Genomic DNA, 11,740 nt, shown 5'->3' on the forward strand with positions numbered 1-11,740 from the left:
GTTTTTAAAAATGAATTATTTTACCATATGGGGGGGGGGTGCTAGGCCTTGTGCGTGCTAAGCAAACCCTCCACCGTTTCTTTTTTCTTCTTAGACAGCATATTGATAAATTGACCAAGTTGACCTTGATATCTGTAGACAAACCCTGAAGTTCCAATCCTTCTGCTCCAGTTTTTTGTTTTTTGTTCTTTCTAAACGGGGTCTCTCTGTGTAGCCTTGGCTGTCCTGGACTCACTCTGTAGACCAGGCTGGCCTCGAACTCACAGCGATCTACCTGCCTCTGCCTCCCGAGTGCTGGGATCAAAGGCATGCGCCACCATGGCCATCCCAACTAGTACTGTTTCTAATAGCTTTATGATCATCCATGTACCACTACATTCATCCTCACAAAACGTCCAGTCCAGGGGCTTTAGCCTTCAGGACTTATACAGCCATCACCGCTAAGTGCAGGATGTTTTGTCTTAGTTTGGTTAATACTGCTGTGATGAAACACTATGACCAAAAGCAAACTGGGGAGGAGAGGGTTTATTTGGCTTACACGTCCACGTCATAGTCCATCCCTGAAGGAAGTCAGGGCAGGAACCTGGAGTGAGGAACTGGTGCTGAGGCCATAGAGGAATGCTGCTTATTCACTTACTCCTAGTGGCTTGCTCAGCCTGCTTTCTTCTAGAACTGAGGGCCACCAGCCCAGGGTGGTACCACCCACGAGGGACTGGGCCCTCCACCATCAATTACTAATTAAGGAAACGCCTTATAGCTGGATCTTAGGGGGGCATTTTCTCAACAGAGGTTTGTTCCTTCCCTCCTTTTAGATAACTCCAACTTGTATCAAGTTGACATAAAACCAGGCGGCACAGTTTCCATCCCTGCAAAGAAAACTCTGTGGACACTGGCAGCAACCCTCCATCCCCCAACCCCTGCCCCGGCACCCACCATGTTTTTGGTCCATGATGGACTCTTGTGACGCTATAGGGATGCGTTGCTGTAGGTCAAGGTGCAGGGCCACTCAAGAGCTCACTTTTCCTTTTTCCAGCCTAATGTCTAGGGTTTCCTCAGAACTCTGCTGCACAGGGAGGAGTGGAACTGCAGATGAGGAGGAAAAGCTGAGGGCGGGAATGGGAGCTCCTGTCTCCTTACACCAGGCAGGCTACTCTCTCCACAGGGTCTGATGATGAGCTGAGGGCACTTCTCTTCTGGCCAGTCTGTCGCCAGGACAAAGCAAACATCACCTCAAATAAAGAACACTTGGGCAGGCAGATGAGAACAGGGCCCATTCAGGGCCCTCAAGAGAAGCTGAGGGTAGCAGGTGGAGCATGGAGCAGAAGCCCAGTCCTACTCACAAGAGGTCCTGTGGCTTTGTGCAAATGACTATACCTTCTCTGGGCTCCTGAAAGTCGATATGAGACAGGTACCCACCCTCAGTACCCAGAGTTGCCATGAGCCGTGGTGAGTTCAGGAAGATACATCCATCACAGTTCTGGAAACCACACATGCCACCTCAAAGAACCAAAGCCCAGGGAGGGTGGAGGTTGGCAGAGGCTGCAGCATCAGAAGCTTGGGACACAGCCAGAGTTGGACTCCCTGACCCCTGGAAGCCTCTCTCCCCAACTGTAACAGGATTTAATAATCCTTCCTGGCTCCGAGAGAGCTGAGAGACCGGACCTGCAGTTACCAGCGCCCTCTGGGCCTTAGACAGGGAAACCAGACAGGCTCCTACACCAACCTGTCTTCCCAGCCCAGGGGTGCTCTCACCCCAACCTCTTTCATCTTAGGCCTAATTAGCCAGGCGCCCCACCCCAAAGCTCCTTGGACAGGAGTCATCACTCCCAATTTATAGATGGGGAAACTGAGGCACCTAGAGGGAAGTGGTTTAGAGCTGTCGCCTGTGAGTCAGCTGTGGAGCCAGAGCCCGGAGGAGACGAGACCAATCTTCTAGCTGGACCTGCCCTTACCCCCACCCCCCCCCCCCCACCTCACCCCATTCTCTCACTTCTTCTACCCCTGCTCTGGGTGCCCGGGCACTCTTCTTTTTAGAACTCTACCTCACCACTTTCATCTGTAGCGGGGTCAGGATGGGGTCGGGAGGAGCTTGGGCAGCTAAAAGGGAGAGACAAATTGCAAAAGGCTAGCTGTAGGGGCTCAGGGGTTTGATTCTCAAAGTGGCTAGCAGGAGGCCTTAGGGACAGTGGGATTTGGACGCCGTAAGTTCTGTGCCCTGGAAACTAGCGGGCCAATGAGCCTGGGTCTCCTGAGCCTCAGGTCCAGTTCCCGAGGCCGCTCCCTGTCTGGTCTAGCCCTCTAGACTCCGATAAAGGAGTGTGCATTACTTTAGCTAGGTCTCTAGCGGTCATGATAGGTGGGTGTGCTACGAGCTGAGTGACCATCCAGGCCCCTCCAGAACGCACAGCCAGAGTCAGGACCCGTTGGTTTTCGGCTTCGCTGCGTTTTAAGGACCCGCCCCACCGGACCCCTGTTCATAATCCGTGTGGCTTCGGGCAAAGGTCAGCAGCTACCATTCATCCGGCTGCGACCCTGGCGCCGGTTCCTCGCCCCCAATCAGAGCGGGGTGTCTCCCCCACCCAACCCCCGCCTGGTCAGCGTCGAGGACGCCAAGCCAAGCCCTGCGGCGCCCGTCCGACTGGTCCCGCGGTCACCGGCGCCTTGGTCTTCCTGCTCTGCCCAGGGACTGCGCCCCGCGCGCCCCCCAGCGGCCGCCCGAACACCGGCACTCGACCAGCCGGACCGTGGCGCGCAGTCCCGGGAGCCGGACGGGGCGGGGCGGCACGGGGACGCGCTGGCGGCCTTCCCGATCTGCCCAAGCCGCTGTTCTGCTCCAGGACCCCGGAACGTACTTCCACCGGGGAGCGGGCCGGCAACCCGGCCCACCAAACTCCGCCTCTGCCCGTGCCTGCGGCGGTTTCGGGGCAGGGGGCCTGCACGGCGAGACAGTTACTCAGAGCTGGCGAAACCGGCGAGTCGGCACCTGCCGGCCTGGCGGGCGTGGCAGGCGGAGGCTCCGTTACGCCCCGCCCCTGGGCTCGCCCGGTCCCCGCCGCCCACGCGCCGAACGTCGCGCCCCGCCCCGGCCCGCGCCGCCAGCTTGCCAGCCCGGAAGGAGCCGACCGAGCGCCCGCGGCAGCTGACTCAAGCGGTGAGAGAGGACGGCCCGTTACCACGGGCGCCAGGGGCCCGGGCGACGCTGTGGTTTCGGTGCCCTTCGTAGGCGGGCGGCTTAATGAGCTCTCCGCACGCACCTCCCGGGCACCCCCACCCTGATCGCTGTGGGCCCTATCCTGCGGGGACCTGGAGCTACTGCTTCGGGCCTCATCCCTGAAGTCTCCAGATTTTATCTGGGGACCTAGGCTTTGCTGGGGGGGGACGGGGACGAGGGGACGTCTCCTCTGGGGTCTGCAAGACGGCCCTAGGGTAACAGCGGCCCCTCCGGGATGGTGGAGGACATGGGGCGCCCTCTGGCGGCCGTGAAGGCCTATGCGTCCTCGCCGCCGTCTCCGCGGCCGAGAGCCTGAAACTGGCCCCTTCTTACCTCCGCAGAGAAGTGAGCGGATGACTGACCATGGGGCCCCTGAGTCGTGAAGCCTGGGCTCAGCGCCTGGGGGCTTTCCGAGCCAGCCCATCGGCCTTCCTGGCAGGTGCCGAAGGTGAGGATTTGGGTCGTGACCTACTGAGTGACCTAAGGAGTGAAAAGCTAAGCGAGCAGACCAAGGTAGGTCCTGCTCGTGTGTCCCGCCATGTCCCACACGGTTGCTTCCTACCGCTGCTTGCTGATGTTCATGAGTTCCTCTTAAATGCCGCCCCCACCCCAGGTTTCGCTACTGACGCTGAGCTTGGAGTACTCTGACAAACTGTGGCCTGATGCACCTGCCGCGGAGGCTGCTGCCACCTCCTTGTTGGACACGCTCGTCCTGCTGCCCTCAAGACCTTCAGCTCTCCGGAGGCTCCTGTTGTTGGCGGCCACCACAGCCCTGGTGTCAGGAGGTGCTCTTGGACCCACTTCAGGAGCTTCCTGCCGGCTCCTGCCCTTACTCCTTGGCTTAGCTTCTGGCCGAGACCTGGGACGCAGCTTTGGGACCGCCTCAGAACAGCGCCACCTACAGGCCACAGCGTGCGAATGCCTCGGAGAACTTGAGCGTTATAAGCCTGGGCTACTGGCTGGCTCCCTGGGGATGCTGCGGAGCCTCCTAGGGCAAATGGGTCCCATCCAGCCCGTCAGCCTTCTGCTGGCCCTCGCTCTGCACGACGCCTTGCTGCTACAGTCCAGGTCTGGGGCTGGCCTACAAAGCCAGCTTGTGGATGGGGTCTCCTCCACTGGGAGTTGTCTCTGGGACTGGACACTAGCTGAAGAGTGGGATGCCCATCCGAAGCCACAGGCGCCTAGCTGGCCCCCAGCTGAGGAGGAGGAGGAGCGCGGCTTTCCAGTGCTGGAGCCTAGCCCTGGCGACACCCGAGAGCTGAAGGCTGCAGTGGCCCAGCTTCTGGACACTTCCTACCTGCTCACTCCTGTGGCTCAGGCTCAGCTTCTATGGCTGTTGGGCTGGGCCCTTCGGGGTCTTCGGGGACAGCCGCCAGTGATTTTCAAGCCACAGCTAGTTCGGCTGCTGGGCACGGCACAGCTGACACTGTTGCACTCAGTCCTGTCTCTCAAGGCAGCCTTTGGTGAGGCCCTGTTCACTGCCCAGGATGAAGCTCTGTTGCTCCGCAGGCTCACCTTGGCAGCCCAGCACCCAGCCTTGCCCTCACCCACACACCTCTTTTACTTGCACTGCATTCTGAGCTTCCCTGAGAACTGTCCACTAGGTCCAGAAGGGGAAGAGGCTGCCCCCCTGCTGTTGGGGCCCCAGCTATGCCGGGGCCTCATGCCCAGTCTCCTGCATGACCCAATGGTCCTCCTGGCCCGCCTGCATTTGCTGTGTCTGCTCTGCGATGAAGACGAGGAAGAGGAGAAAGGCCAGGTTCAGGGCCCACAGTGGTACCTACAGGAGCTGCTGGCTGGCCTACGGCAGAGGGCTGCCATGGATGGTGGTCCCCGGGCCTTGGCCACTCTCTGTTTTCAGGCCTCATACCTTGTCGCTAGCTGCATGGCTGGGCAAGCTACAATGCGGACGTCCTTGATCCATGGACTGGCCCAGCTTTACCGAGCTCGGCCTTCCCTGGCTCCCCACTTCGTGGACCTCTTAGATCAAGTTGGCCCTAGGCTGAGAGAGCCCCTCAGGGAGGTGCTGCAACACGAGGTGGTAGCCAGGCCAGGCGAGAAGGAAGCACTTTGTTGGCACCTGAGAATGCTGGCAAAGGTGGCAGAAGGAGATGCTCAGAGCGCCACCCTCAGCTTTCTACAGGCTGCAGCCGTGCACTGCACCGACTGGGGCCTACAGCAGGCCCTACTGCGCGTGTGCCGAGCTCTGCTGCGGACTGGTGGGGGAGCCGCGCTGGCCGACTTGCTGCAGGTGCTGGCCAGACAGCTAGAGGGCGCTGATGGGCGGGACCATGCCCGGCTGTACTACATCCTTTTGTCCCATTTGTCCAGTCCCAAGTTGGGGACGGCCCTGGGACCCTCCCTTGCTGTCCCTGCATTGGCCTCATCACTGGCAGCTGAGAACCAGGGCTTTGCATCAACACTGATGGTGGTACAGGAGACCCTGGCTCCAATCCGTCTAACTGTGGGGCCTCAGAAGGCCAAAGGCCCATGCCTCGTGCTGCGTCTGCAGGCGGAGGCACTGGAGGCCCCTGTCTACTCTCTGGAGCTGCGCTTCCGCGTGGAAGGACAGCTCTATGAGCCTTTGCAGGCTGTCCACATACCCTGTCTGCGTCCAGGATGGCCTGCCCATCTGCTGGACCTGCCCTTGCAACCCCGACGCCCAGCCCCCACCTGCCTGCATGTCCAGGCCCTTTACACCACACCGGCTGGCCTCACATGCCATGCCCACCTGCCAACCCTGTCTGTGAACTTCTCGGACCTCTTCTTGCCTTTCCCCCAGCTCCCCAAGGGCTCTGAGCTGCATTTCTTTGATGAGCTCTGGAACTCCTGCCTGCCGAAGGGTGTAGAAAGTCGCGTGTGGTGTCCACTTGGGCCACGGGGCCTGGAGGCCTTGGTGTCGGAACACCTAGAACCCTTTGTTGTGGTGGCTCAGCCCCCTACCACCTACCTCATAGCTGTCCGCCTTCCCCCTGGCTCCGTGCTGCTGCTGCGGCTGGAGGCAGCTCAGGTGGATGGTGTGCCTGTGGCCGTAAGGACCGATGACTGGGCCATACTGCCCCTGGTTGGGAACTACCTCCGAGGGCTTGCAGCCCACTAAGTAATGCCAGGTGGGACAGGACTTATGGCTGGTCCAAGAGATTGCCAAAGGAGCATACTCTCGCAGCTCCTGCCCCATAAAATCACATCCACTGACAGCTCTTGACTGGCTTGTTTTCTTTTGGACTGTTGTTGGGAGCAGACTTCCTGGGGTTGGGTCATAAACCTCCAGAAAGATCCAGACTAATGCCAGTACTGCAGACCTCCATAATTCCTGCTCAGATAATCTGAAAACTGCTTCTCATGAGGTCTACCTCTGCCCTAGACTGCTTTGCAACTTCTCATGAAGGCTGGAGCTTAAAGCTGGGCCTCCCAACTCTGCCTCAGCCAAGCTCAAACTGTAGAGGACCATACGCCAGCAGCCTGGAGTAAGGAGAAAAGGCTCCCTGGGCAGAGCTGGCTGGAACCACCTGTAAAGGATGCCAATTCCCAGCAGCCACATGGTGGCTCACAGCCATCTATAATAAGATCTAGTGCGTTCTTCTGGCCTGCAGGTGTACATGCAGGCGAACACTAAATATCATAAATCTTTTCTTTTTTTTAAGGGAGCCAGTAAGGTTCTGAGCAGGTGGAGGGCCCACATGATCTGGTTCAAAACCAAACCAAACCTAACTTTAGCCAGGCACAGTGCTGCACTACTGTAATCCCAGCACTCGGGGCAGAGGCAGGGGGATCTCTGTGAGTTTGAGGCCAGCCTGGTCTACAAAGTGAGTCCAAGACAGCCTAGGCTACACAGAGAGAGACCCTGTCTCCAAAACAAAACCCTAACTTTTCATGGCTGCCATCAGGAAGTCTAGTCTGTGTTTAGGAACCCTCTCAGATAGGAATGTGTTACGGCAGTAGTGGTGCACGCCTTGAACCCCGGCGCTCGGGAGGCGCGTGGATCTCTTGAGTTTGAGGCCAGCCTGCTCTGCACAGTGAGTTCCAGGCCAGCCAGGGCTACACAGCTACACAGTGAAACCCTGTCTCAAAAAGAGCTTGAGAACGTGTTCTGTGCCTTCTTTCTCCAAATGTGCAAGACACTAAGGATGCAGGTATGTTAAGGCCACCGTGTTGCCAGGCACCAGGCTGCTATTTTCCACACATATTGCTTCGTGTCATCCTTGCAACAACTCTACGGGTCTCTCCTCCCCACCCCACCTCCACCCCCGCCCTTCAGTGGAGGAACTCAGTGACTTTCCTGAGGTGACTCAGTTGGGAGGTAGCAGTGTTTTGTCATCCCACAGCAGGCCACCATTGCCACTAAACAGGGCTCTGCAGGAGCCAATCTCCAGCCTGCTCAGCCCTGAAGCCCCCAGCAGGATGTGCTAAAGCCAATGACCTGGGATCTGAATTCTACAGAAAGGACTGGTTTTTGTGGTTTTGTTTCCTAGCCCTGCCCTGGTTTCTTACAAGGCATTCTAGGAGAGGAAAGACGTGGGCTAGTTTGTGGCAGAAGGCCAGGTTCTGGCACACACTGTAGCAGTGAGTTGTTACTGTTCATCCCAGGTAGGACATCTACAGGGGGCCAAAGACAGTGTTCCATTCAAGACTAGCTAGTGAGCCAATAAGGACCGGAGTTATAAGAGTCCGCCCTGGGTTCAGCCCTCGGCTCTGGGAGATAAAAAAGAGTATGGGTGACTCAAAGCCAGCTGTATCACCAAAAAGGCCAACCTGGCATGGATGACCACTCTAGCCAGCTGCGTCTCTGGAGCATACAGGTTTGTTTGTTTTCTTTAAGATTTATTTATTATTTTTGTTGTTGTTTTGAGACAGGGTCTCTCTGTTAGCCTTGGCTGTCCTAGACTCACTTTGTAGACCAGGTTGACCTTGAATTTACAGCGATCCACCTGCCTCTGCCTCCCAAGTACTGGGATTAAAGGCATGTGCCACCACGCCCGGCTGATTTATTTATTTATTGTATATGAGTGCTTTATGTGCAGAAGAGGGCATCAGATCACATCATAGATAGCCACCAAGTGGTTGCTGGGAATTGAACTCAGGACGTCTAGAAGAGCAGGCAGCACTCTTAACCTCTGAGCCATCTCTCCGGCCCCAGCATTACAGGTCTTGCAGCCAGTTCCACCTCAAGTTCCCCTGGAAACTGCTGACTGCTTCTATAATGTGAGGGATAGGCCTTGCCAACCCCCTCACTGTATTTCCAGATCCCAAGTTTCCTGAGTCTTCTGAGCCTGAAGGGATACATAGCACTCACCTAAAAAGCCATTGTCAAATCAGAAAGGGGGCCATTCTAGAAACTTCTCCGGCTCGCTTGAGTAGAGAAAAGGTATAGTCGGCTTCTCTTACAATTCTTAGTGAAGTTGGAGAAGTGGGTTCCACAGAAGCCACCACCAGAGCTATCTCATCCAGGCCAAGCTCTCCTGCCTGAAGTCCAACTCGTCTTGGTGCCTCAGCATGGAGAGGGGGTGCTGCCACTGCTGCCTCACACCCAGAGCCAGAGACCTGCAGCTGCTAGCAAGAGCCTTGCCACTCTGTGTCTGTGGTTTAGAGACCATCCTAGTCATGGCGTCCAGTTCTCTTACCATAGTAGGGAGGGGACACAGAAAAAGCAGTTCTTTACACACAAATACAAGAAGTGTGTTAAACCTTAGTCCAAGATAAAGAATCTAGACTCAGGAGGCTGAGGAGGTGACAAGTGTGAAGACCTGAGTTAGATCCCTCTGCACCTGTGTGAAGCCAGGTGAGGCCCTGTCATCTCGTCACAGCTGGGAGGCAGACAGGAGGTCTCCAGAGCTTCCCCCGCCCCAAACAGGGTTTCTCTACGTAGCTTTGAATGTCCTAGAACTCATTCTGTAGACCAGGCTGGCCTTGAACTCACAGATCTACTTGTCTCTACCTCACAAGTGCTGGGGGATTAAAGGTGTGCACCACCTCTGCTTGCTAATGAAGCTTGTTAGCAAGCAGTGCTGTGGAGGGATGCCTTGAGTGGATGTAGCAGTTGTCAATAAAGCGCTGTTTAGCCAATCAGCTGGGCAGAAGGACAGGAAGTGGAAGGTGGGGCTTGGAGGAGAGGTTGGAAGAGCTGGTTGCTAGACAGTTAGTTGACAGTTGGGGAGAGAAGCCATCTGAGGAGGATCAGATTGGCAAGTGATTGGGATACATGTAGGTTTTGAGGCCATAGGATTAGAATAGTTCAGTTTAGTTTAGTTTAGTTTACTAGTAGATTAGTAGTAGTTTAGATTCTGCCCAGCATAGTGCTTGCAGCTTTAAAATACACTACAGACTCATTCTATCAGTTATTGGCTTCCTCAGCCATACAGATAATTGCAACACAGTGTAGCCAAGTCAGCAAAGCCAAGTTCAGTGAGAGCTCCTGCCTCAGTAGGGTGAAGAGCAACCACCAGACACCCAGCATGCACCTCTGGCCTTCTACACACACCCATCCACACAGGACCACAGAACACAAGCTCACACACAAAGGAATAATTAGCCCACGTAAGGACAAGCCCTCTGTCTTACACCCATCTTCCCACCCATCCATGGGCCTCTGTTCAACCCACCCACTCCTTCAGCGCTAGCCACCAGATAAGCAACTCCACCCAGCAAAACAAGTTACGTGTCCTGTGTCACAGTTCATAGACCAATGACAGGTCTCTGGTTGTGGCCTGTGATTCAAGCCATCAGACTGTTAATCAGGGTTTCCACAACCCTGGTTTGGTGGTTTCTAAGGGACACTCTACTTACCTTCACCTGCTTCTGCCTCCCTGAGTGCTGGGATCATAGGGATGCACCAGTGCACCCAGCCCAATAAATCTCTTGTGTGAGGTTGGTTTGTTGTAGAGATGTGACTTTGTGGTATTCCTTAGTTCCCAACTGCCAGGATACTTTGCACCTCAGTGCTGTAACATTACACTGATCTTGGAGTGAAGTCAGGGAGGGATGTTCTTTCCTTGGGCCATTCCCCTACAGGACTGTAGTTCTAGAGCACGTACTCAATATGTCCAAAGCCCTGTGTCCAATCCTCATCACCATCAAAAATAGTTTACCAGGCAACCTATATAAATAGGACTCTTTTAGGAATCTGTTTAGTTGTTTTTACAAACAGTAAGAACCCTAAAAATGTTAGGGTTGGGTATGGTGGCGCAGCTAAACTCCACACTGGGGAAGTGGAGGCAGAAGGATAAGGAGATCATACACAATTAGAGTTAAATATTTCACACGCGCGCGCGCGCGCGTACACACACACACTCAGCGCGTGTCCCTGCATAGGGCAGCAGCCAGAGAAAGGACTACGATTCCCATAAGACTCTGCGCCTAGCGTGCTTGGTCTCCCGACAGACCCCGCGTGCCTCTCCCGCCAGCTTTTGCCTGAGCTTAGGAGTGTCTGAGATGGAGACCCCAGAGGAAGCGGCGGACGGAAAACAGCGCGTCCACCTGCGCCCAGGCTCGTTGCGTGACCCAGCGCCGGCTACGCTGCACCTCCTGCCCTGCGAGGTTCTGGTGAGCCGGCCCGCCCCAGTGGAGCGCTTTTTCACGCCCGCCGTGCGCCACGGTGCAGACGGTGAGTCCCGGCAGGCCCCGCGCAGACCCCAGGGCAGTCTGGCTTCGTGGTCCACGGGAGAAGCCGCGGACACGTTCTCCGGGCGCCAGGCGGGCCTGACAGCTTTGCGTGTCCCCCCCGCAGGGCTGCAGGTGTCGTTTCGTGGTCGTGGCCTGCGGGGCGAGGAGGTAGCTGTGCCGCCGGGCTTTGCGGGATTCGTGATGGTGACGGAGGAGATGGGAAAGGGGCTGCTAGGGAAGCTGAACTTCTCAGGGGACGCAGACGAAACACAGGAGCCGCTGGCGCGGGACTTCGTGAGCAGAGGGAGAAGGTAGGCTCGGGGTGAGGGCAGTAACTGCTCTCCCGATTCTGAAACCGGCCTTTCCCAGGACCGCTTTATCGGAGCCACCGGCAGCTTCAGCCACTTCACCCTGTGGGGTCTGGAAACGGTCCCTGGCCCCGATGCCAAAGTGCACAGGGCTCTAGGTTGGCCCAGCCTCGCTGCGGCGGTAAGTGTACACATGGGTCCTCCCACCCGCACTGAATCATGTCTCTGGTGATTTGGGGGGTGGTTGGGGGAGTTTAGGGCAATGTGCATATTGGGGACCAGACTAAGGAGTGGCGGGAGACACTCCCCACTTTTCTAATCTGGCTTTCTCAAAAGGGGTCCCTACCCAACTGCTATGTATTAGAAGTCACACTAAGTAGAAGTGACTCCTGTTGCAGATTCACGCACAGGTGCCTGAGGACTGAGCACTAGAGCATGAAAATGAAAGTCACAGATCCCTTCATACCAATAAGGGAGCAACACGCTGACTTTGGAGCCACTGTTTCTATCCCAATAAATGAACTTCACAACACCCGTGAGTCTGTGGGCACCTTAGTTCCCTGAAGCCGGCATTGCATAGCACCCACTCTGGCAAGAACTTCTGATAGCTCTGCCTATATAA

At 56.4% G+C, this 11,740-nt stretch overlaps 2 protein-coding genes across 2 annotated transcripts; both read left to right on the forward strand.

The window, feature by feature from the left end:
- Window positions 1-3,544: 3,544 nt before the first annotated feature.
- On the forward strand, window positions 3,545-6,471 carry Ap5b1 (adaptor related protein complex 5 subunit beta 1). Its single transcript, XM_051145904.1, has 2 exons — window positions 3,545-3,724; window positions 3,825-6,471. The coding sequence occupies exons 1-2, from the start codon at window positions 3,575-3,577 to the stop codon at window positions 6,309-6,311; spliced, it is 2,637 nt and encodes an 878-aa protein (XP_051001861.1). The 5' UTR covers window positions 3,545-3,574; the 3' UTR covers window positions 6,312-6,471.
- A 4,138-nt stretch (window positions 6,472-10,609) lies between these two features.
- Rnaseh2c (ribonuclease H2 subunit C) lies at window positions 10,610-11,684 on the forward strand. Its single transcript, XM_051145911.1, has 4 exons — window positions 10,610-10,811; window positions 10,935-11,104; window positions 11,180-11,299; window positions 11,517-11,684. Exons 1-4 carry the CDS (start codon window positions 10,640-10,642, stop codon window positions 11,541-11,543), a joined length of 489 nt encoding a protein of 162 aa, XP_051001868.1. The 5' UTR covers window positions 10,610-10,639; the 3' UTR covers window positions 11,544-11,684.
- Window positions 11,685-11,740: the final 56 nt, after the last annotated feature.

The sequence above is a fragment of the Acomys russatus genome, chromosome 5 (genome assembly GCF_903995435.1).
Source record: "Acomys russatus chromosome 5, mAcoRus1.1, whole genome shotgun sequence".
Classification (NCBI taxonomy): Eukaryota; Metazoa; Chordata; class Mammalia; order Rodentia; family Muridae; genus Acomys; species Acomys russatus.

Bases quoted from the DNA above. Each gene is read 5' to 3' on its own strand.
- Rnaseh2c (XM_051145911.1), top strand. From the start codon at position 10,640: ATGGAGACCCCAGAGGAAGCGGCGGACGGAAAACAGCGCGTCCACCTG. The intron at 11,105-11,179 runs GTGAGCAGAGGG...GGCCTTTCCCAG, and splicing joins AGCCGCTGGCGCGGGACTTC to GACCGCTTTATCGGAGCCAC. The intron at 11,300-11,516 runs GTAAGTGTACAC...CTCCTGTTGCAG, and splicing joins GGCCCAGCCTCGCTGCGGCG to ATTCACGCACAGGTGCCTGA.
- Ap5b1 (XM_051145904.1), top strand. From the start codon at position 3,575: ATGGGGCCCCTGAGTCGTGAAGCCTGGGCTCAGCGCCTGGGGGCTTTC. The intron at 3,725-3,824 runs GTAGGTCCTGCT...CCCCCACCCCAG, and splicing joins AGCTAAGCGAGCAGACCAAG to GTTTCGCTACTGACGCTGAG.